This window comes from Bufo bufo, chromosome 5 (genome assembly GCF_905171765.1).
Source record: "Bufo bufo chromosome 5, aBufBuf1.1, whole genome shotgun sequence".
Lineage (NCBI taxonomy): Eukaryota > Metazoa > Chordata > Amphibia > Anura > Bufonidae > Bufo > Bufo bufo.
In genome coordinates, this window is record NC_053393.1 from 186,086,161 (window position 1) to 186,111,709 (window position 25,549).

General features: G+C 42.9%; 1 protein-coding gene across 1 annotated transcript in view; it reads right to left on the reverse strand.

The window, feature by feature from the left end:
- The window catches only part of TMX3 (thioredoxin related transmembrane protein 3), a 99,634-nt gene that overhangs the window by 42,257 nt on the left and 31,828 nt on the right, over positions 1-25,549 (reverse strand). The window contains exons 5-9 of the mRNA XM_040431880.1: positions 22,829-22,874; positions 20,838-20,918; positions 18,176-18,275; positions 16,992-17,069; positions 15,369-15,435 (exon numbers count right to left, since the gene is read on the reverse strand). Coding sequence (XP_040287814.1) covers positions 15,369-15,435; positions 16,992-17,069; positions 18,176-18,275; positions 20,838-20,918; positions 22,829-22,874 — 372 coding nt within the window. The remainder of the gene's footprint in view (positions 1-15,368; positions 15,436-16,991; positions 17,070-18,175; positions 18,276-20,837; positions 20,919-22,828; positions 22,875-25,549) is intronic.

Here is a 25,549-nt window from a genome sequence, read left to right on the forward strand (position 1 = left end):
TCCATTATTCTGACCTGAGCTAATGATAAATCTGGCCCCATATCTCCAGAAGGATATTGATACTTTGGAGAGAGTTTAGAGAAGAGCTACTAAACTAGTACATGGATTGCAGGATAAAACTTACCAGGAAAGATTAAAGGACCTTAACATGTATAGCTTGGAAGAAAGACGAGACAGAGGGGATATGATAGAAACTGCTAAATACATAAAGGGAATCAACAAGGTAAAAGAGGAGAAAATATTTAAAAAAAATACTGCTACATAGAGGAGATAGTTTTAAATTAGAGGGGCAAAGGTTTAAAAGTAATATCAGGAAGTATTACTTTACTGAGAGAGTAGTGGATGCATGGAATAGCCTTCCTGCAGAAGTGGTAGCTGCAAATACAGTGAAGGATTTTAAGCATGCATGGGATAGGCATAAGGCCATCCCTCATATAAGATAGGGCCAGGGGCTATTCATAGTATTCAGATATATTGGAATAGCGGTAACCCGAAAGGGTAAAGAAAGATATATATTTGTGTATTAACTGGTAAGAGAGGGAAAAATCCCCTCACAGTTTTATATTTTATCTTTATGTTTAAAATGTGATGGTATCAAAGGATCACTGATGGTATTTTTATTATTATGTATGAATTGTTAACGATGTTTTTAGAATCATGTTATGATCCGAAATTAGACCGGCCTGTGTAATTAAATCAGCTGGGCTATTTAAGAGGTTTGACTGCAAGCATGCGCAGTTATCGCCCCTGAAGAAGCAAGGTAGCGAAACCCGGGTCGGGCAGGAATGTGACGACTGATACTGATTTTATGCCTTTTATCTACGAACCTTTGTGAGTAGAATAAAACCTTTATTGAAAAAGTGTAAAGGGTGCTTCACTATTCTGCCTATTTCCTTTCAACCCTGCAGTGAAAGAGTTCTGGGGAGGACTGGATCCGGCGGGTATTGAGGAGAGGGGCTGACACCCTTTTTCATTCACTGATGACCGGGAGACATAGTCTCTAGCAGCGCGGTTCCAAAACCCCTTTTAACTTGTCTATATCAGTGTGAACGACCTACCACACTACTTCGGGACCTGCAGCAGCGCAAGTAATTTGTCCGTGTTGGGACACAGGACTGACTTTCTGTTTTTGTATTAGATATATTGGGCAGACTAGATGGGCCAAATGGTTCTTATCTGCCGACACATTCCATGTGTGTATGTTTCTAAAAATAAATAAATAATGTGGTTGCATAAGTGTGCACACCCTCTTATAACTGGGGATGTAGCTGTGTTCAGAATTAAAGGGAGTCTGTCATCAAAGTTTCACCTTTTTAACCCTTCCCATAGCTTTCTAGCAGCCTTACAGTAAATAAAAACGTTACCTTTATGAGCAATTCTGGACTTCTAAAACCGGCAAAAAACATCTTAGTAACATATGCAAATGAGGGCTCGCAAGTGCCCAGGGGCGGCGTTACCCTCGTAGGTGCCCAGCTAGCTCAGCCTTATCGTTGCTTCCCCCCGCCCATTCTGTCCCTCTGCCCGCCCATCCTTTCCCTCTGACCGTCCATCTACTTACTTCTTGTTTCGCCGAGATCCCGCGCCTGCGCACTCAGTCCGTCGGACGGCACATGCGCACTGCGATGTCCATTCCTTGTACGGCATTACAGTAATTAATGCGCATGCGCCGGCTAAAGGGCGCGAAAACACCACAAAGGAGGCGGTCCATCGGCGCATGCGCATTAATTACTGTGATGCCGTACAAGGAATGGGCATCGCAGTGCGCCGGCCGACGGACTGAGTGCGCAGGCGCGGGATCTCGGCGAAACAAGAAGTAAGTAGATGGGCGGTCAGAGGGAAAGGATGGGTAGGGCAGAGAGAAAGAATGGGCGGGGGGAAGAGACGATAAGGCTGAGCTAGCTGGGCACCTACAAGGGTAACGCCGCCCCTGGGCACTTGCGAGCCCTCATTTGCATATGCTACTAAGATGTTTTTTGCCGGTTTTATAAGTCCAGGATTGCTCATAAAGGTAACGTTTTTATTAACTGTAAGGCTGCTAGAAAGCTATGGGAAGGGTTAAAAAGGTGAAACTTTGATGACAGACTCCCTTTAAACAATGACATTCAAAATCATGTTAAATAGGAGTCAGCATACACCTGCCATCATTTAAAGTGTCTCTGATTAACCCCAAATAAAGTTCAGCTGCTCTAGTTGGTCTTTCCTGAAATTTTCTTAGTCGCATCCCACAGCAAAAGCCATTGTCCACAGAGAGCTTACAAAGCATCAGAGGGATCTCATTGTTAAAAGGTATCAGTCAGGAGAAGGGTACAAAAGAATTTCCAAGGCATTAGATATACCATGGAACACAGTGAAGACAGTTATCATCAAGTGGAGAAAATATGGCACAACAGTGACATTACCAAGAACTGGACGTCCCTCCAAAATTGATGAAAAGACGAGAAGAAAACTGGTCTGGGAGGCTACCAAGAGGCCTACAGCAACATTAAAGGAGCTGCAGGAATATCTGGCAAGTATCTCCCGTATTCTTCATATGTCTGGTCTATGGGGTAGAGTGGCAAGACTAAAGCACATCTAAAGTCTCCCAAAGCATGTGGGAAAAGGTGTTATGGTCTGATGAAACCAAGGTTGAACTTTTTGGCCATAATTCCAAAAGATATGTTTGGCGCAAAAACAACACTGCACATCACCAAAAGAACACCATAACCACAGTGAAGCATGGTGGTGGCAGCATCATGCTTTGGAGCTGTTTTTCTTCAGCTGGAACTGGGGCCTTAGTTAAGCTAGAGGGAATTAAGAACATTTCCAAATACCAGTCAATATTGGCACAAAACCTTCAGGCTTCTGCTAGAAAGCTGAACATGAAGAGGAACTTCATGTTTCAGCATGACAACGACCCAAAGCATACATCCAAATCAACAAAGGAATGGCTTCACCAGAAGAAGATTAAAGTTTTGGAATGGCCCAGACCTGAATCCGATTGAAAATCTGTGTGGTGATCTGAGGAGGGCTGTGCATAGGAGATGCCCTCGCAATCTGACAGATTTGGAGTGTTTTTTTGCAAAGAAGAGTGGGCAAATCTTGCCAAGTCAAAATGTGCCATGCTGATAGACTCATACCTAAAAAGACTGAGTGCTGTAATAAAATCAAAAGGTGCTTCAACAAAGTATTAGTTTAAGGGTGTGCACACTTATGCAACCATATTTTATCTTTATATTTTTTTCTTCCCTCTATCTAAAAGAATTCAGTTTGTTTTTCAATTGAGTTGTACAATTTATAGGTCACATTAAAGGTGGAAAAAGTTCTGAAATGGTTTATCTTTGTCTCATTTTTTTTACAGCACAGAAACTTGACATTTTAACAGGGGTGTTTAGACTTTTTATATCCACTGTAGTTGCTGGAGCTATTTTTTGTTAAAGTTCAAGAGCTGGATTTTATTTGGACTGGGAAGGTACTGTAGGTTTGGTAGTAGGACCTCCCCAGTCCACCCCCATTCCAGGGCATGTTTTCGCTTAGCCTGAGGGATCCCCAGGTGTAGTCCAACTGGGATCGTTGGGGGAAATAAAAGCACATCCCAGGCTGTCAGTCTGAGAAAGAGTTATGCCTGGAAAAAGACTAGGAAGCTGACTGCTTTGCTGGCTAGTGAAGCCTGATTCCCCATGTGTGACCTGCGCTCAAATAGGTGAGCTAGAAACAAATTTGTATTAGCTAGAGCCCAGACGGGCAGGAGTTTATTTTGTTGGGATTATGTTTTGGTGATGATGGAACCTCACCTTACCCAGTGGGTTATAACTGGGTTCACCTGTAATTGCCGAAGTGCCATAAAAATAAAGCATTGTTTGGACTTAATCCTGTTGTCTGCGAAGGAATCTGTCATCGCCGACCTGCTTGAGAGAGCAATCCCTTACTAATTATATTATATATATATACACACACATACACATATACATATATATATGAACCGCCTTGGGCAGAGTGTCCAGCTGTAGGCTGTCTAGGCATATTGGGAGTTGTAGTTTTGCAACAGTTGGAGGGCCACAGGTTGGGCATCCCTGATTTAGCGCATAAAAAAAAAAGGTAAAGATGCATCAATTTGTTGAATTGTACTCCAGCACACCTTGGCTTAAAGGGAATCTGTCATCAGGTTTTAGCATATTAAGCTGTTACCATTGCAATGTTCAATAAACTACCTTCTTTCCAGCAAGGGTCTTCTTTCTTTTTTTCATGTTGTCATTTTTCGGTTATTCTAATGAAGCTTCTCCTCTAGAGCCCATTAACGCCCCCCTGCAGTGCCCAGCCTGCCTTAATTTCAAGCCCAGCACGCCTCCTCATAAATAAATTTCCTCCCCACAGCCGAGCTGAACGGCGCCGCCCCCTCCGCTACGTCATATAATTTATTCAACATGACGCTCTGATTATGTCACTGGGCTCGGCGCCTGCCCAGTGACACTATTGAGGCTGCTGTCCTCAGGAGCCGTAGGATCGGACAGGCGCAGGCAGTCGGCGATACTGCGGCTGCGCAAGATTTCATGCGCAAGAAAGGATGAAGCAAGGTTCGTATGTTGAATAAATTATATGACGTAGCGGAGGGGGCGGCGCCGTTCAGCTTGGCGCCGTTCAGTTCGGCTGTGGGAGGAAATTTATTTATGAGGAGGCATGCTGGGCTTGAAATTAAGGCGGGCTGGGCACTGCAGGGGGGCTTTGCTGGGCTCTAGAGGAGAGGAATAACACCCCTCTGGGCACCTTGAAGGTTCATTAGCATAACCGAAAAATCGCTTTTTTAATCTAAATAACAACATGAAAAAAAGAAAGAAGACCCTTGCTGGAAAGAAGGTAGTTTATTGAACATTGCAATGGTAACAGCTTAATATGCTAAAACCTGATGACAGATTCCCTTTAAGAAATGTCATCCTTAGTAAATTTACTCTTTAGTGTTTCGCCCAAAAATTATAATTAACTAGCTATCTTTCTTTTTAGGTTACTATACTGCTGGTGTTACCAGGGAACTCTGCGTGTTCAAGTTATAAACAACCATTATAGCAACATTCTACAGATCAATGGCCGCAATGCGGACATAATAGATACTTTGAAGACCCATCAATTTAATCTTCCACAGAATATCAAACAGGAGGAAACAACCATATGGGAGTCACTTAAACTTGAGTTCAAATTTTCGAAGACAGACAATTTACCATTTGGCTCCTCAGTGGTTAAAGACATGGTCAATGAAATGATTTTACAATTGGAAAAAAAAAAGGGACTGCTGGCTTATTTCCATGTCTCGAAAAGTGAACTATTTCATATTTATTTATACAACAAAGTTTTTTAACCATAGTTTTATATCTTATATTTAAGCTTTTGCCATTCCCTATGCTTAACTACTTGTCATATGTATATGATTGAAACATACTGTATGACTTATTCAAATACAGTATTAAGTTATTTCTTCATACAAATGAATGTTTTTGAATATGTATGTATGTTGTTTCTAACTTAGTAATAATAAAGAGTTATAGCTAAACTATAAATCTTGCTATCTGTCTCAGCTTGTGTACTTGACTTCCTCCCCACCATTTTTTCTTGCTGTTTTTCAATTTTTTATCTTAGTAGGGTGTTGGCCAATAGGTGAGCTGGGATTTTTAGGGTAATATGTTGTTTTTATGCTCACAGATAGAAAAACTTCAAATGCATTCCGCTGCTTTTCAAATCTCGTCTATGTGTAGAGGAAAAAACATTATGCAAAATTCATGGCAAGCTGCAGATTTTCAAAATTGCCAATTCTGCCAAGGATTTGTAGAGAATGTCCTTTACAATGCATATGGTGAACCGCACAGCAAAATCTACAAAAAAAATCCACAAATAACACATGCATTATGCAACTAAAAGGTTCTGAAGCTTTCCAATATATCCTGCATGACAATTATTTGCAGCTTGCATTCCCTGATTGCAAGTAGAGGTTTTGCAAACATTAGGTATTTTCATTCAGAGGCCGATCACATACTGCTCAGAGATACGTAGTTCAGAAGACGCTCAGCAAGCTCTGATACAATTCTCTATACACCTGTTCAGTGGCGCCTTGCCAGGACAGGTTTTCAGCCTGAAAAGAAGCTGAGAACTTCACCAATCGTGAGGAATTTAAAACTCAAAATACCTTAAAAATTATTCTCAATAATAAAGAAAGAAAAACACACGTTTAAGGTGAAATCTAGACACAGACCTGAAGAAATCTAGGCCTTTAGGCATTACTATCAATCCCTATAGAACCTAAAAGGACCCTTGGCATATATGCCTGACACACAGCTCCAAAAGAGCACTGACTCATATCCCTTTCTACTATCACGGAAGAGGAGTCCATTTTGGAACTCAAGGTGGAAGCAGGCAATAAATCCTCCAGAGAGGGAACAATCTTGGCTAAGGCAAGTTTAGAGTGTGGTTTTATAAAACCACAAACACCAGCAGTGATGATCACTATAATAGCAAAGGTTGGGAAGGACACAGTGATGTGTCTACTTGGCCAATTTCGTTGCTCAATGTTGATGTCAAATTTTTCTGCAAAATGATAGTTAAACCCAAGCTCCCAAAGACAACTGACACAGGTCAGTGGTATTTCTACTAGAGGATAGAGACCAGGCTGTTTGGTCTTGTTCTGCACTGAGAAAGTGTAAAGATCTTGCCTTTATACTGGTCACATCAGTATCAACATAATGTCACCCCCCTATTCCCAATCAATCACTAAAAGGACTACATATGATTGCTTCCTCTATCCCCCTAATTGCATGGAAGTCATGGAACACCTCAGAATCACTGTATGCAAACTTGCCAAATATTTCTGGTATACAAATAAGTCATAAGCTTACACACTGATGATCTACTATTACATATTTCTAACCCTAGGATTTCATTTCCAGTTCTGATCAGAGAATTTGGTCACTTTGACAAGACAGCAACTCCAAGTTCAAACTCAGGTGCTATATTTCACTTTATCAACGTCTTTGGTAGCACACCTGATGAAAACCTTCTCTATTAAATGACAAAGTTTATCAAGTATCTAGGTTTCAGATTCCATCCCAACCTATATACCCTCAACTTCTGTCCCTTCTCAAACACACTCTTCAAGACTTAAAGACGATTGTTGAGCGGGAGGTGCCATATTAGATTTCGCGATATTTCGCGAATATTCGATTTAATATTTGTCTTATATTCGTCGAAATCATACAAAACATTTTTGTATTTATCGCGATTAATATGAGATATAATCATTCGCATATTGCGATTTTTAAGCTTAGAATTAGAAGTTATAAATTATAACTTCTAATTGCCTTATAACTTAATAATAAGGCAACTTTCCTATTCTTTAATCTTGGAAATCTAGATTTAACACAAATATAGCGCTATATTCTATGTCTTTATATTAATAAAAGAATCAAGATAGCAAAGTATTCTACAATGTAGAATACTTTGCTATCTTCGTTGATGTAGAATACTTTGCTATCTTCGTTGGTGTAGAATACTTCGCTATCTTCGTTGATGTAGAATACTTCGCTATCTTCGTTGGTGTAGAATACTTCGCTATCTTCGTTGGTGTAGAATACTTCGCGATCTTCATTGATGTAGAATACTTCGCTATCTTCGTTGATGTAGAATCGACATCAACGAAGATAGCGAAGTATTCTACATCTTCCTCAATTTAAGTTATTATCGCATTACGCGATAATGACAACTACGTCATTATCGAGTAAGGCGATTTATCTCCCTATGTTTAATGCTCCACAAAACGAATATAGTACTATATCTAAGAATAGTGGATTATAAATGTTGGATTCACAATGCGGTTAATAATAATAGCAAATATTATCGCATTGCAATTACAAATTAGCACAGCTAGATTCCATATTCGTTAACTTCGTTAATTCTAGGAAGCTGACCCATACCATTAGAGACCCAGCAGCTTTAAGTTAAAATCGCAATGCGATTAATATAACTTGAATTGGGATTTCAACTTAGACCTGGTTTACTAAATTACTTTCAATTAGCGAGGATGACGAATATATTTATTAGTCAAAACGAAATATTCTCCATCTTCGCTAATTCAAGAAAGCCAACCATTGTAAACCAGGTACAAGTTAAAAATCGTTATGCGATTTATTCAAGTTATATTATTCGCATTGCGATTGCAACTTGATTCTCAAATCCGACAGCACATTCTAGCATGGAGGCGTTCCAATTTCCATGCGCACGGGAATTAGATAGAGGCGGCAACAGGCACTGACTTGAGCGGGCAGGGAGCAGGGAATCATCTCTTAAAAGTACCGCCTTTTGAAAAGCTAGGGTAACAATAAAAAAAAAAAACTAAAAAAAAAAAGAATATTCGAAATAACGAATATATAGCACTATATTTGAAATATTCGCGAATTAGCGCCGATATTCAATAAAAAATTTCGCTATTCGAATATTCGTGCTCAACACTATTAACCACCTCAGCCCCCAGTGCTTAAATACCCTGAAAGACCAGGCCACTTTTTACACTTCTGACCTACACTACTTTCACCGTTTATTGCTCGGTCATGCAACTTACCACCAAAATGAATTTTACCTCCTTTTCTTCTCACTAATAGAGCTTTCATTTGGTGGTATTTCATTGCTGCTGACATTTTTACTTTTTTTGTTATTAATCGAAATTTAAAGATTTTTTTGCAAAAAAATGACATTTTTCACTTTCAGTTGTAAAATTTTGCAAAAAAAACGAGATCCATATAGAAATTTTGCTTTAAATTTATAGTTCTACATGTCTTTGATAAAAAAAAAATGTTTGGGTAAAAAAAAAATGGTTTGGGTAAAAGTTATAGCGTTTACAAACTATGGTACAAAAATGTGAATTTCCGCTTTTTGAAGCCGCTCTGACTTTCTGAGCACCTGTCATGTTTCCTGAGGTTCTACAATGCCCAGACAGTACAAACACCCCACAAATGACCCCATTTCTGAAAGTACACACCCTAAGGTATTCGCTGATGGGCATAGTGAGTTCATAGAACTTTTTATTTTTTGTCACAAGTTAGCGGAAAATGATGATTTTTTTTTTTTTTTCTTACAAAGTCTCATATTCCACTAACTTGTGACAAAAAATAAAAAGTTCTATGAACTCACTATGCCCATCAGCGAATACCTTGGGGTCTCTTCTTTCCAAAATGGGGTCACTTGTGGGGTAGTTATACTGCCCTGGCATTCTAGGGGCCCAAATGTGTGGTAAGGAGTTTGAAATCAAATTCAGTAAAAAATGACCTGTGAAATCCGAAAGGTGCTCTTTGGAATATGGGCCCCTTTGCCCACCTAGGCTGCAAAAAAGTGTCACACATCTGGTATCTCCGTACTCAGGAGAAGGTGGGGAATGTGTTTTGGGGTGTCATTTTATATATACCCATGCTGGGTGAGAGAAATATCTTGGCAAAAGACAACTTTTCCCATTTTTTTATACAAAGTTGTCATTTGACCAAGATATTTATCTCACCCAGCATGGGTATATGTAAAAAGACACCCCAAAACACATTCCTCAACTTCTCCTGAGTACGGGGATACCAGATGTGTGACGCTTTTTTGCAGCCTAGGTGGGCAAAGGGGCCCATATTCCAAAGAGCACCTTTCGGATTTCACTCCTCATTTTTTCCTGAATTTGATTTCAAACTCCTTACCACACATTTGGGCCCCTAGAATACCAGGGCAGTATAACTACCCCACAAGTGACCCCATTTTGGAAAGAAGACACCCCAAGGTATTCCGTGAGGGGCATGGCGAGTTCCTAGAATTTTTTATTTTTTGTCACAAGTTAGTGGAAAATGATGATTTTTTTTTTTTTTTTTTTTTCATACAAAGTCTCATATTCCACAAACTTCTGACAAAAAATAAAAACTTCCATGAACTCACTATGCCCATCAGCGAATACCTTGGGGTCTCTTCTTTCCAAAATGGGGTCACTTGTGGGGTAGTTATACTGCCCTGGCATTCTAGGGGCCCAAATGTGTGGTAAGTAGGTAAATGACCTGTGAAATCCGAAAGGTGCTCTTTGGAATGTGGGCCCCTTTGCCCACCTAGGCTGCAAAAAAGTGTCACACATCTGGTATCTCCGTACTCAGGAGAAGTTGAGGAATGTGTTTTGGGGTGTCTTTTTACATATACCCATGCTGGGTGAGATAAATATCTTGGTCAAATGCCAACTTTGTATAAATAAATGGGAAAAGTTGTCTTTTGCCAAGATATTTCTCTCACCCAGCATGGGTATATGTAAAATGACACCCCAAAACACATTCCCCAACTTCTCCCGATTACGGAGATACCAGATGTGTGACACTTTTTTGCAGCCTAGGTGGGCAAAGGGGCCCATATACAAAAGAGCACCTTTCGGATTTCACAGGTCATTTTTTACAGAATTTGATTTCAAACTCCTTACCACACATTTGGGCCCCTAGAATGCCAGGGCAGTATAACTACCCCACAAGTGACCCCATTTTGGAAAGAAGAGACCCCAAGGTATTCGCTGATGGGCATAGTGAGTTCATGGAACTTTTTATTTTTTGTCACAAGTTAGTGGAATATGAGACTTTGTATGAAAAAAAATGATAAAAAAAAAAATCATCATTTTCCACTAACTTGTGACAAAAAATAAAAAATTCTAGGAACTCGCCATGCCCCTCACGGAATACCTTGGGGTGTCTTCTTTCCAAAATGGGGTCACTTGTGGGGTAGTTATACTGCCCTGGCATTTTCCAGGGGCCCTAATGTGTGGTAAGTAGGTAAATGACCTGTGAAATCCTAAAGGTGCTCTTTGGAATATGGGCCCCTTTGCCCACCTAGGCTGCAAAAAAGTGTCACACATGTGGTATCGCCGTATTCAGGAGACGTTGGGGAATGTGTTTTGGGGTGTCATTTTACATATACCCATGCTGGGTGAGAGAAATATCTTGGCAAAAGACAACTTTTCCCATTTTTTTATACAAAGTTGGCATTTGACCAAGATATTTCTCTCACCCAGCATGGGTATATGTAAAATGACACCCCAAAACACATTCCCCAACTTCTCCTGAGTACGGCGATACCAGATGTGTGACACTTTTTTGCAGCCTAGATGCGCAAAGGTGCCCAAATTCCTTTTAGGAGGGCATTTTTAGACATTTGGATACCAGACTTCTTCTCATGCTTTGGGGCCCCTAGAATGCCAGGGCAGTATAAATACCCCACATGTGACCCCATTTTGGAAAGAAGACACCCCAAGGTATTCAATGAGGGGCATGGCGAGTTCATAGAAATTTTTTTTTTTTGGCACAAGTTAGCGGAAATTGATATTTTTTATTTTTTTCTCACAAAGTCTCCCGTTCCGCTAACTTGGGACAAAAATTTCAATCTTTGATGGACTCAATATGCCCCTCACGGAATACCTGGGGGTGTCTTCTTTCCGAAATGGGGTCACATGTGGGGTATTTATACTGCCCTGGCATTCTAGGGGCCCTAAAGCGTGAGAAGAAGTCTGGAATATAAATGTCTAAAAAATTTTACGCATTTGGATTCCGTGAGGGGTATGGGGAGTTCATGTGAGATTTTATTTTTTGACACAAGTTAGTGGAATATGAGACTTTGTAAGAAAAAAAAAAAAAAATTCCGCTAACTTGGGCCAAAAAAATATCTGAATGGAGCCTTACAGAGGGGTGATCAATGACAGGGGGGGTGATCAATGACAGGGGGGGTGATCAATGACAGGGGGGTGATCAGGGAGTCTATATGGGGTGATAACCACAGTCATTGATCACGCCCGTGTAAGGCTTCATTCAGACGTCCGGATGCGTTTTGCGGATCCGATCCATCTATCAGTGCATCCGTAAAAATCATGCGGACATCTGAATGGAGCTTTACAGGGGGGTAATCAATGACAGGGGGGTAATCAATGACAGGGGGGTGATCAGGGAGTCTATATGGGGTGATCACCACAGTCATTGATCATGCCCCTGTAAGGCTTCATTCAGACGTCCGGATGCGTTTTGCGGATCCGATCCATCTATCAGTGCATCCGTAAAAATCATGCGGACGTCTGAATGGAGCTTTACAGGGGGGTAATCTATGACAGGGGTGTAATCAATGACAGGGGGGTGATCAGGGAGTCTATATGGGGTGATCACCACAGTCATTGATCACGCCCCTGTAAGGCTTCATTCAGACGTCCGGATGCGTTTTGCGGATCCGATCCATCTATCAGTGCATCCGTAAAAATCATGCGGACGTCTGAATGGAGCTTTACAGGGGGGTAATCAATGACAGGGGGGTGATCAGGGAGTCTATATGGGGTGATCACCACAGTCATTGATCACGCCCCTGTAAGGCTTCATTCAGACGTCCGGATGCGTTTTGCGGATCCGATCCATCTATCAGTGCATCCGTAAAAATCATGCGGACGTCTGAATGGAGCTTTACAGGGGGGTAATCAATGACAGGGGGGTAATCAATGACAGGGGGGTGATCAGGGAGTCTATATGGGGTGATCACCACAGTCATTGATCATGCCCCTGTAAGGCTTCATTCAGACGTCCGGATGCGTTTTGCGGATCCGATCCATCTATCAGTGGATCCGTAAAAATCATGCGGACGTCTGAATGGAGCTTTACAGGGGGTTGATCAATGACAGGGGGGTAATCAATGACAGGGGGGTGATCAGGGAGTCTATATGGGGTGATCAGGGGCTAATAAGGGGTTAATAAGTGATGGGGGGGGGGGGGTGTAGTGTAGTGTAGTGGTGCTTGGTGCTACTTTACTGAGCTACCTGTGTCCTCTGGTGGTCGATCCAAACAAAGGGGACCACCAGAGGACCAGGTAGCAGGTATATTAGACGCTGTTATCAAAACAGCGTCTAATATACCTGTTAGGGGTTAAAAAAAACACATCTCCAGCCTGCCAGCGAACGATCGCCGCTGGCAGGCTGGAGATCAACTCTCTTACCTTCCGTTCCTGTGAGCGCGCGCGCCTGTGTGCGCGCGTTCACAGGAAGTCTCGCGTCTCGCGAGATGACGCGTATATGCGTGACTGTGCGCAGGGCTGCCACCTCCGGAACGCGATCCTGCGTTAGGCGGTCCGGAGGTGGTTCTTAAAGACATATAACTGCTCTTAGCTGTCCTAGTTTGAATCGCATCATTTCAGACCCTCAATGATGAACTAAAATCAGTGATGCCCAGCGGGTTCCTCATGGCCCAAACTATTGAGCTTGAATCCATCCAAATCTAATCTCATTTACATGGCCTGTCGACACATAAAATGCATGTGTTAATGGGATACTGGGAGGCAGACCTCCATATCATCCAATCTGAACATTTTTACCTAAAACACACAAATTGCTAATGACACGCCAAACTTGAGAGAAGATGGTACAGATGCCTAGAGATTTTATACTGAATGTACCTGACAGTTTCTAATCTTTGCTGGTACTTGGTAGGCATCATGGGCCTTACCGCCTTCTTGCCAGGCCATTTTTGGCAGCTATTTCCAGGTGACTGATGTAAGAGTGACATTTTACCCCTCCTCCAAATCACTTCATTTACAGTTGTCCTCAAACAATGGAAGTCCATGATGCCCCAGCAGTTAAAGAGCTAATTGCAGAGATGGACCAGTCACTTACATCTGAAGATCAGGAAAGTCATGTCAGTGGACAGTCATGCCAATGTGGTCCCCACGGACCTTGTTGAAGACATGGTAATTCTGTCCTTGGTTGAACATAGCCCCAAACCTGGCCACACATAGGTGTACCAATTCTGAAATGTTATAGCCCCCCCCCCCCTTCCTTTTTTGTTGTCTTAGTCCACTTTCTCCTCATTCTTTTCCTTATTCTCTGGTTCGCAATTTTCAATGTTCTTCGTAATGTACACTTGACCTGACAGAAATACTTTGTTGTTTGGCATATGCAGTTACCACTGAGGCCAGTCACTGGCTGCAATGGCACATGTGACCCAGCCTGTGCAGGAAGTTTACATGCCGGGAGCAGAAGTGCTGTGAACACAGGTTGGGACCCACGGAGCCGGAACTGAGCAATGGAGAGCAGTTCCAGCAGGGTGAGGGTGAAAATTTTTAAAACGTCAATGCTAGACAAACCCTTTAATGCCATGAAATACATTTACATATGCTGCTCCATTTTTCTTGTTCTCACTTCATGTGTCCACTTCCATGTTTGGCTGCAGGTTGCAGATAACTAACTTCTCTAAGCATTAGGCAAACCAGCTCAGCAGAACCGCGTTGCTGAAAGTTGCATCTTTTATGGCTGGGGTATTCAAAATTTTGAGAAGCTGGGAACACCTCTGCCCATAAGTAAAGCATAAAAAGTGCTCAAAGACAAGCCCTTTACAAAATGCCCTTTGATGGACTTAAAGGGAACCTGTCACCGGGATTTTGTGTATAGAGCTGAGGACATGGGTTGCTAGATGGCCGCTAGCACATCCGCAATACCCAGTCCCCATAGCTCTGTATGCTTTTATTGTGTAAAAAAAACCGATTTGACACATATGCAAATCCAGCACTAATACATTTCAATGTAAATTGATCTGGCATTCCGGGAACTGATACGGAGATAAAACTGCAGCATGCTGTGGTATTATCTCCGTCTTGAAAAGGCAAAAAGGCTGAACTGAAGACATCCTGATGCATCCTGAACGGATTTCTCTCTATTCAGAATGCATTAGGATAAAACTGATCAGTTATTTTCCGGTATTGAGCCCCTAGGACGGAGCTCAGTGCCGGAAAAGAAAAACGCTAGTGTGAAAGTACCCCTGTAAAGTTTTTCTAGTGCTTTAACACTTAAAAAAATCTGCAGTTTTTGGCGATATCATTTTGGGGTGTGTATGATTTAGATCACTTTTAAAAAAAAAAAATTTGGGGAGGTGAATCAATGAAAAAAATGCGAATTGGCCAATTTTACTGTACTTTTTTTTTGTTACGGAGTTTACCGAATGGAATACATACGTTAATATTTTCATTGTTTGAGCATTTTAGCATATAGCAGACAGAAAGCTCCACTGTATAGTTTCCAATGCTAGTGGCTGCCCAAGACAGCTGATCAGTGGGGGTGTGGGGTACCCACTGATCTGATATTGATGACCTATCCTAAAGATAGGCCCATCTATATGTATGTAATGGAAAACCCCTTTAAGCACTATTGAAAAATACTAAACATTTCATAACTTTTTCTTTTAACACTACAAGTTTCTATTTCTATTCTGAATAAGTAAAATATAACCCCCTTCCTTTTATATTTTATATTGCCCATCAAGTCTTCATAGAATGTAATATTCGGTGGTAACAATGTAAGATTATGTGTTAACAACAACCGATAGAATACAAAAAAATCTCACCGTCATAAACAAAATAAGTTGAGTCTTTAAACACCAAAACAGCAGGAACTTCATTCAGTGTGACATACTAAAAGAAAAGAAAAAAAAGGGATAAAATATGGGAGGCAACATAAGCCAGATAGAGAGCATCATTAGCTTGCAGAACCCCAGCACTTGCATTGTACTGCTACTAGGTCATAAAAAAATTGAAAGTCAGAAGCTTAAAGGTTTGTTTTTCGGTATTAATGATTTTTTTGGCCAGTGCCCACGGCATGCCCCCTGCTCCATGCCGCTCCGGTCCCCTGTACTGCCTCCATCTTCCAGTATTTTGCTCCGGCAGTGACGTGCTGCTTGTGTCCACATCACAGCTGAGGACGGCACGGAGGGCCGAAGCGCTGTAGAGCAGGTAAGTATGGATCTTTTGTTTCAGGGGACAGGTTGCCGGCACTTGCTAAAATCATTATTATTCCCATCAAAGCCCCTTTAAAAATATATGAATAAAATATTGATGCAAACCATGAAAGCTATGCTAAAGGCAGGGGTCAGCATCTTTTATTCTCTCAGCTGTTGTAAAATTACAACCCCTAGCAAGTTCACTTGCTTGGCTGTGGTCAGAACTCTTACAGAAGTGAACAGAGCATGCTGGGAGTTGTGGTTTCACAACAGCTGGCGTGCCAGAGGCTGCTGCTGACCACTCGGCTAGAATTGTGCGATAATACAAGTACAAAAACAAACCTCATTAAAGGGGTTGGCTGGTTTCCTATATTGATGAGCTATCCTCAGGACAGGTCATCAGTATCAGATCGGGAAGGGGGGGGCATGGGTGTCCGACTCCTGCCACCCCCGCCGATCAGCTGCTTGAATAGAGCACAGTGCCCCTGCGAACGCTGCATTCTCTTCACTGTTTTCCTGAGGGTAGGTCATCAAAATAGGGAACCACATGACGTGGCTGCGTGTGGAAATCTCAGGTACTGTCAGTCAAACAAGAGGACAGCCGGAGGAAATAGGCAGTGTTATTGGTGGAGCACCCCTGTGCACAGTGCTTTTTTTTAGGCTCCTGGGACAAGATTTTCACAAGAAATGGTTATGTTTTGGAGAACTTACCCTACATGGTGGCATGCTTACTTTGAAACGATTTTGGAGTTGACAGTTTTTTTATTTATTTTTTTATTTACCGAAAAGGTAAACCTATGTTGCATACCCATGTATTAACTATATAGCATGAGGAAGAAGAGATGATTTCTCTCCACCATCATCCTGTTAATGCAACGTTAGCCTATTTAAAGGAAGTCTGTCCTCTGAGGAAGCAGGAAGAGCGTCCTCTGAGGAAGCAGGAAGAGCAAGGGTGCACAGAGCGACTTGGGCCCGCCCTCAGTGCACTTAACTGCTCATTTGTATATGGATTAAAAGCACCTTTTCTCCAGAATGAAGCAGCAGATCACTAAGTGAAAGGTATCATTACATTCAGCTGAGCTAGCCCTACAAGACAATATACCTTGTCTAACAGTAAATTTGCTGGTGACAGAATCCCTTTACGGTCATATGAATGCCGATGTCCATTTTATAAATCCAAATAGGTTAAAACATTTTACTGCCGCTTTGTCATTCTTGAATTACTAGTTAATAGTCCTTTCAGATTGTTACCTCGGGTAAGACATCTTCTGAAGCAGAAAAGAAGTATGTATACACAATAAGTTCAGATGCAACTTCAATGAACTTTTCCTGTGGAAAGAAATATTTTCAAATGATTCCATCCAAATTCCTAATATGAAAATTTAAAGGGGTTGATGAGTTATCTTAAAATCTGCCACTAAATGCCTTAACATAAAATAAAAAAACAAAAAATACTCCGATGCGCTCCCTTGCCCTGTGCTAGATCGCGCAGGGCACAGGCTCTTTTCCGCCCGGCAGTGTGTTCGGTGTTGTCACCGCTCCGTTTTACTGGCTAGGGCAGCGCTAAAGCCTGCCCATTAGTGCCGGTGACGTCACCGGGCTTCCTGGCAGCCCCATGGAGAGCCCGGTTCGTCACAGGAACTCCTGAAAATGCCTTTGCGCTGCGCGATTTAGCGCAGGGCAAAGGAGAGCATCGGAGCATGAACTGCTCCGATGCTCAAGTCAGGGGGGCTGCCGGGGTGAAAGTGGAGGTATGTCCGGGTTCAGCTCTTAACCCGGACAACCCCTTTAAAGGGAACCTGTCACCTGGATTTTGTGTATAGAGCTGAGGACATGGGTTGCAAGATGGCCACTAGCACATTTGCAATATCCAGTCCCCATAGCTCTGTGTGCTTTTATTGTGTAAAAAAACTGATTTGATACATATGCAAATTAACCTGAGATGAGTCCTGTCCCTGAGATGAGTCCTGTATGTGAGATGAGTCAGGGACAGGACTCATCTCAGGTTAATTTGCATATATATCAAATCATTTATTTTTTTCACAATAAAGCACACAGAGCTATGGGGACTGGATATTGCAGATGTACTAGCGGCCATTTAGCAACCCATGTCCTCAGCTCTATACACAAAATCCCGGTGACAGGTTCCCTTTAACAAAGCAACTTTAGTGTGATGATCCATTGTGCTAAATCCGGAGACACATATTAAAATGCAAGAAAAGGGACATTTTATTGCCTTTTCGGAGACTGTGAATACTAACATGGAGATAAATGGACATTTATGTTTTATTAATTGCTTAGATGACTACTGTAACTTGTACAGTTGCAAATAATATTATTTTTTTTTTTTTGCTTTTATAATTTTTTATTTTTTTTTCAGTGGACTGCCCAAGTACAACAAATTTTCTTACATGCCCGGAAATGCATTGCCGTACCTTCAGGGTTGATTCAACACCGACATACACAAACAGCACTTTATGACGCTTCTGTACGTGCTCGAACATCTGTTGGCTTGGGAGCGGTCGTATCAATGGCCTTTAAACAGATACATGGATGATATAAAATAAAGACACATAAAACACCATTTTGCCTCTATAATACAAACTTACAACAAACGGATTATGTATTAGGGTTGTTGTGGGTATCGAAATATCGATACTTTTGTCCAGGTATCGGTTCGGTACCGGGATTTGCCTTTTATCGATACTAGGCTGCGCTACTGTGCAGCCCAGTATGAGAGAACATGAAGCACGCTGCTGTCAGCGCGCGCCATGTTCCCTCAGCAGCACAGGGGAGAAGGAGTCACTCTCTCCATCCCCCTGTGCCGCCGCTGCAATGAAGAGAGAGGGACGGGCGCACTGCGCCACCAATGAAAATTAACGTCTAATACAGATACAAGAGGCAGGGCGGCGGCAGAATCACATAGCTGGCACCCGACCTCTATGACAAGGCACTGGGTGCCGCACCTAAGGGGTTAACTGCCGCGGATCGCAGCGCCCTGCCATAGAGGTCGGGTGCCGGCTATGTGATTCTGCCGCCGCACCCGCCTCCTGTATCTGTATTAGACGTTAATTATCATTGGTGCCCCCCAGTATTAGAGTACTTGGTGGCGCAGAGCGCCCCCCCCCCCCCCCAAGTATTAAAATCATTGGTGGCAGTGGCCACAGGGTCCCCTCCTCTTTATTGGTGGTGCAGTGGCAGTTGTGATCGTAGCCCCAGCAGTGTAATCGCGGGGCTCCAATCGGTTACCATGGCAGCCAGGACGCTACTGAAGCCCTGGTTACCATAGTCCGCTCCCTGCTGCTGTGTGTACTATGCACAGGGCAGCAGGGAGAGTGTGAAGCCCTATTCACCCTAATAGAGCTCTATCAGGGTGTATAGGACAAGGGATTAAAAGATCCCAGGTTCTAGCCCCTAAGGGGGAAACTAGTTATTAAATAAAAAAACAAAACACAAAATATTAAGTGTAAATCACCCCTTTTCACAGTTTCACATATAAAATATATAAACAATAAATAAATAAATAAACATATCACATATTGCAACGTCCGAAAAGTCCAAACTATAAAAATCTCCTTGTCCCCCAAAAAATAGGATAGGACTGTTGGATTATGGGCCGGACGTTCCATAAAATGCGGATTGCACGCGGCTTTCATGTTGTTAAAGGGGTTCTCCAGGCTTTTAATATTGATGACCTACCCTCAGGATAGGTCATCAGTATCAGATTGGCCGGGGTCCGACACCCGGCACCCCCGACGATCAGCTGTATGCAGGGAAGGGGCGCGCAGCGTACACGTGCCATATCCCTTCTCTCTTCCGTTCTGCTGCTGTATGTCTATGTCAAAGCAGCAGCGAGCGGGAAGGACAAACTGCCCACGCCTTCTCTTCATACAGCTGATTGTCGGGGTGCCGGGTGTCGGACCCCCAGCCGATCTGATATTGATGACCTATCCTGAGGATAGGTCATCAATATTAAAAGCCCAGAGAACCCCTTTAAACGAGTTGGGCTGTGATGTCGCAACTGTTGCTTCTCCCCTCCCGCCCACTTTGTGAAAAAGTGCAAATTCTTGCGGCGAAAAGGCGCCAAAAACTGTACTGGTGTACAAAAAGAATGAGTTGAGATTCTTTCGTGATGTACCCCTATAAAGTTAGACTAATCTAGTTCTGCCATTTTCGAATATACTTTTGGCTTCAATTTCCCATGCGCAATGTGAGTTTGCTGTCAGTGAATAAAACCATTCTGCTTTACATCCATAGGATGAGAATCAGTAGGGATCTAAGGCTAGATTTATCAAACCTGCTGTAAAGGAAAGCTGACTTAGTTGCCCATGGCAACCAATCAGATTCCACCTTTCATTTCCCACAGCTCCTTTGGAAAATGAAAGGTGGAATCTGATTGGTTGCTATGGGCAACTAGTCCAGTTTCCCACTACACTAGAGTTTGATAAACCTCCCCCACCAATAGGCAGGTGTGGCACTGTTTTTGGAAGGGCAGAGATGTGTTTTTTTTTTTTTGTTTGTTTTTTTTTCTAATCATGGACAACCCCTGTAAATTCAATGCAAAATGCAAACTAAAGAAATGAGGCTGGAGTCCAGGGATTTCCTTACTCTGCGTATAAGAATAATATATACTCTGCTGGGAGTAGGACTATTATGTATGGTTGTCAGTCTCCTGATTTAAAACATTCTTGTTTCATTCACCGACAGCTATATGAGGAATCAAAACGTAGTGTATAGAAGAAATGAATCTGTATGAATGACAGCACAATGAGATAGCGGAGAGCATTTGAGTCCAGACTGTCAAGTCAGATCATGGGAAAGAGAAGCCGCACAACGTTTTTCCAGAAGAATAATAATACACGGTACACTGCCGAGGTGGCCATCGCTACAGCCTAAAGTGCCGCTAGGTATTCTGATCCACACTGAGCACCATAATGGAAATCATAATGCTTTTACTGCATTTAGATGTTCAGTAAGTGGTGTTTAAAAATTCATGTATGGTGTAAAAGAAAAAGAAAAATCTTCTCAGAGAAGAGCACTAAAATAACACACCACATAAAAGTGTTCCATATACCGACAGTAACATCACCGACTTACCCAGCAACTCGATTTGCAAATTCAATGATATCCTCCTTAGTTCTAAGACCGCGATAGTTGTAGGCCATATCACCCTTTAACCTGTACATAAAAATAAAAAAAATGTTAAAATAAAAATTATTGGGGAGAATATATCATGAGGGGGATATTGTTACATTAGGCTTCTCTTTAAACCTAACACTTTGCTCTAGAAACACAACTTTAAAAAAAAGTCCCAACCCTAAGGCCCCTTTTACACGGGCGAGAATTCCGCGCGGGTGCAATGTGTGAGGTGAACGCATTGCACCCGCACTGAATCCGGACCCATTCACTTCAATAGGGCTATTCAGATGAGCGGTAATTTTTACGCATCACTTGTGCGTTGCGTGAAAAATTGCAGCATGTTCTATATTCTGCGTTTTTCACGCAACGCAGGCCCCATAGAAATGAATGGGTCTGCGTGAAAATCGCAGGCATCCGAACAACAGGATGAGGTGAGTTATTTATTTATTTTTAACCCCTCAATCCACATTTTACTTAGCATTCTGTATTAAGAATGCTAATATTTTCTCTTATAGCCATGTTATAAGGGAAAATAATAAAATATACAGAACACCGATCCCAAATCCAAACTTCAGTGAAGAAATCCGGGTTTGGGTCTGGGTACCACAGTCCGTTTTTTACCACGCGCGTGCAAAACGCATTGCACCCGCGCGATAAAAACTGAACATCGGAACGCAATCGCAGTCAAAACTAATTGCAATTGCGTACCTACTCGCACGATTTTCCCTCAACGCAGACGCAACGCATCCGGACACGCTCGTCTGCAAGGGGCCTAAATCAGGAGTTAAACTCCTTAAGGACGCCTTCACACACGTTGGATTGTGTTACAGAAATTTTGTGACTGAAAATCGGTTCCATTCACCTGAATGGGTCTTGCAGAAATCCATGTACTTGCCACTCCCATCAAATGATAGACATGCTGTATCTTTTTTGCGGGGCCGCGGAACGGAAGTACGGATGTGGACAGCACACGGTGTACTGTCTGCATCTTTTGCGGCCCTATTGAAATGATCGGGTCTGCGTCCATTTCCCAAAATTGCAGAACGGACGCGGAAACATAAATACGGTCACGTGAATGAGCCCTAAGTCTGCTGCACGGTCTGCTGGAGGAAACGTCAAATGTATAAAGAGGCTTGCAACTCTACTTGACTTTGGCGCTTCCTCTGGCAGCGCAGAGGGACTTGAGACCTGCATGGAAAACTTCGGTCATAATAATTGTCCCCCATAATATATAATCTGCTTACACGGTAAAAGTTATTTAATCTTAGCCTTTACAACCTATGTGGCGCTCAAGAATACGAAGCAGCTGAAACCTCATCGCTCTCTTTTGACAGGTCACTTTTTTTTTTTTCATGTTCACAAAATATTTGTGGTTATGAAAAAAAGACAAGAAGAATAAAAGAGTGAAAATCACTTGGCGAAAAGTCCAGCCATAGCCGAGAATGGCAGCTGTGGATTTTACCATATGAGCCGAACATAAAGGAAACGGCATACGTCATCCATATCCATGGTAAGAAAACGTAGACTGTAGGAAATCTAGAACTCCATGGAAATGCCAGGTTATAGAAGGGGCAGGCAGAATTCTCCAGTTGCCACCCTTTGTATCCAGCGTGGACACAGTATGAGGGTCCATTCACACTTCCATATGTGTTTTGCGGATCCGCAAAACACGGACAACGGCAATGTGCGTTCCACTTTTTGCGGACCGCACATAGCCGGCACTCTCATAGAAAATGCCTTTTCTTGTCCGGACAAGAATAGGACATGTTCAATTGCGGAACGGATGTGGACCCATTTTGCGGACGTGTGAATGGACCCTTATGCACTACCTCCAGATATTCTTATACCATATTTCCTGTAGTCTTCAATGCTGGAGGTTTGCAGGACACAAATGTTATTGGTGATATTATGAAGAGAGATGAGAAATGACCAATCAAAGCAATACTCACAGCTTTATAGTTGGAAATCCACGCACCCCAAATTCTGAAGCAATGCCTGTATATGGAAAGGTTGGGAAAGGTCACTGAATAACAATGAGCGGTAAGAGCCATCAGATCTAAATGGGTATTCCCATCTTAGACAATGGGGACATCTCGCTAGGATACATTGGTGCCGATCCCACCTATCTCGTAAAACGCAGCCGAAAATGAAGGTTCTGGCCACCACCAAGCATTCCTATTGGCCTGCCGAAAATAGCCGAGCACGGAATCCCCATAGAAATTAATGGGAGCGCACTGCGCTTGTGCGGCCACCGTTTCCATTCACTCCTATGGGGCCAAAGGAAATAGCTGAGCCAGCGCTTGGCTATTTTCGGCGATCTATAGAAATGAATGGAGGGCAGTCGCACATGCGCGATGCACCCTCCTTTACTTTGCCGGCTGCATTTACGGGACCCGCACCTATCAGACAATGGGGGCATATCCTAGTGATATGCCCCCATTGTCTGAGATGGGAAGACCCCTTTAACTAAACGTTAAACATATAAGGGCCAGATTTATCATTACTCTGACAGCTCACTCCACTTTCACATATGGCTAAAGTCAGTTTTAGCCAAGTCAGATTTTTGATCGGCCCTTTAAGACTGTAATAAATGTGGTTTGACGGTAGTAGTTTATCCGTCAGTAAGCGGCTTTACAAAAGTCGCACGTCTTTAGGAAACAAATTTTGCAACTTTTTTGCAACTTTTCAAATAGTCCCAATAGTAAATCTGTCTAGAGATTCATTTACATAAGAAAACACGCCCACTTTCAGAAAACTGGCGAGCATAGTGCAGAGCAGAAAAAAGTCGCAAATTTTTGCACAGTTTTAGCGATTGCGCAAAAACTGGCGACTTTTTCCCTCCATTATTCTGACTTGAGCTAATGATAAATCTGGTCCATAGGATCTGTTTGCATGCAGAATTTTGTCTACAAGTTATAGGGGGGTCATTTTTACAAAGGGGGGGAAGGGGTTAAAATAAAATAAAAGCAGACAGGTGAGTAATGCTTCTTCTCATTTTTTTAACCCATTATATACCTTAAAAGACTTCAGCTCCTGCATATGAACCTCAAGATCATCAACATGTCTTGCTGAGGAAAACATATTCCTGAACTTTCTTGTGTAGAAGAGCTCAGTCGCTATGTGGAGATTGCTAAGAGCTGTCCAGTAGGCACGTTAGAGGACAGAGCAATCCCCGGGACCCCGCAGCAGCTGGGCAGGAAGAGATTTGCTGCCAATACCTTATAGCAATCTCTTTTATAATCATTTTAGTGCAGACTAATCTCCAAATAAGAAATATTCATCCTCCTGTAACATCTGTCACCTCTGGATTGTGACATTTATCCTGCACTACTTAAGGCTACAAGAACGGAAGAGACTGCGACAAGCTTTGCTGGACAACAGAACGGTGATATGCGATATAGCGCAGCATATGTACAGCTATTAAAAATGTATAGGTCTCTACAGAGATTCTCGGGATCAGCTGGATTTAGAATTGGAAAGAGCATTAAATCTACAGCACAAAGATGACAGAACTAAACCTTCTATATAATGGTGTAATATCTGCAAGTGCGTTTCTGAAGGTTTTCAGACATGTGAGATACAAAGACCGCTTTCTGGATTTCGTGACAGTCATCCCATACTACAGTCAGCCATTCTGGTTTTTAACAGGAAATATTTAACTTAAACACCAGTTACTTTAACAGTTGCGTTTGGGGTTCCGCTTGTGAGATCTGTTTGAGGGCTCTCACAAGCGGCCCCCAACGGATCCGTTCATCCCCAATGCATTCTGAATGGATAAGGATCCGTTCAGAATGCATCAGTGTAATAAGACAGATATTAAGAGTTAAAAGGGGTTAAGACTAGGGATCGACCGATTATCGGTTTGGCCGATATTATCGGCCGATATTGAGGATTTTGAACGTTATCGGTATCGGCATCTATTTTGCCGATATACCGATAGCGTATGGGGAACACAGAACGCGCTGCTCTCAGCGCTCTCTGTGTTCCCTCCGCAGCACAGGGGAAAAGGAAGCAGCGTCTCCTCCCCCTGTGCTGCTGCTGCCGCTGCCGCCAATAAGGGGATAGAACATAAGAGGAGGGGAGGGGCTGTGGCCGCTGCGCCACCAATGAAGATAAGCCTCTCATTCATTCATATACAGGAGGCGGGAGCTGGCTGCAGAATCACATAGCCGGCTCCCGACCTCTATGAGCAATAGCTGTGGTCCGCGGTAGTTAACTCCTCAGGTGCCGCGGATCGCAGCTACCGCTGATAGAGGTCGGGAGCCGGTTATGTGATTCTGCAGCCAGCTCCCGCCTCCTGTATATGAATGATCGAGAGACTTATCTTCATTGGTGGCGCAGTGCGCCCCCCCAAGCCCCCCAGTATTAATCATTGGTGGCGCAGTGCGCCCCCCACCCCCATCCCAATCCCGGCCAATAGTAAAAACATTGGTGGCGCAGTGCGCCCCCCCCCCCCACCCAGTATTAATCATTGGTGGCAGTGGCCACAGGATCCCCTCTCCCCTGCTCCTCCGATCGGAGCCCCAGCTGTGTAAGCCTGGGGCTCCGATCGGTTACCATGGCAGCCAGGACGCTATTGAAGCCCTGGCTGCCATGTTCAGCTCCATGCTGCTGTGTGCACTATGCACAGAGCAGCAGGGACAGTGTGAGATCCTATTCACCCTGATAGA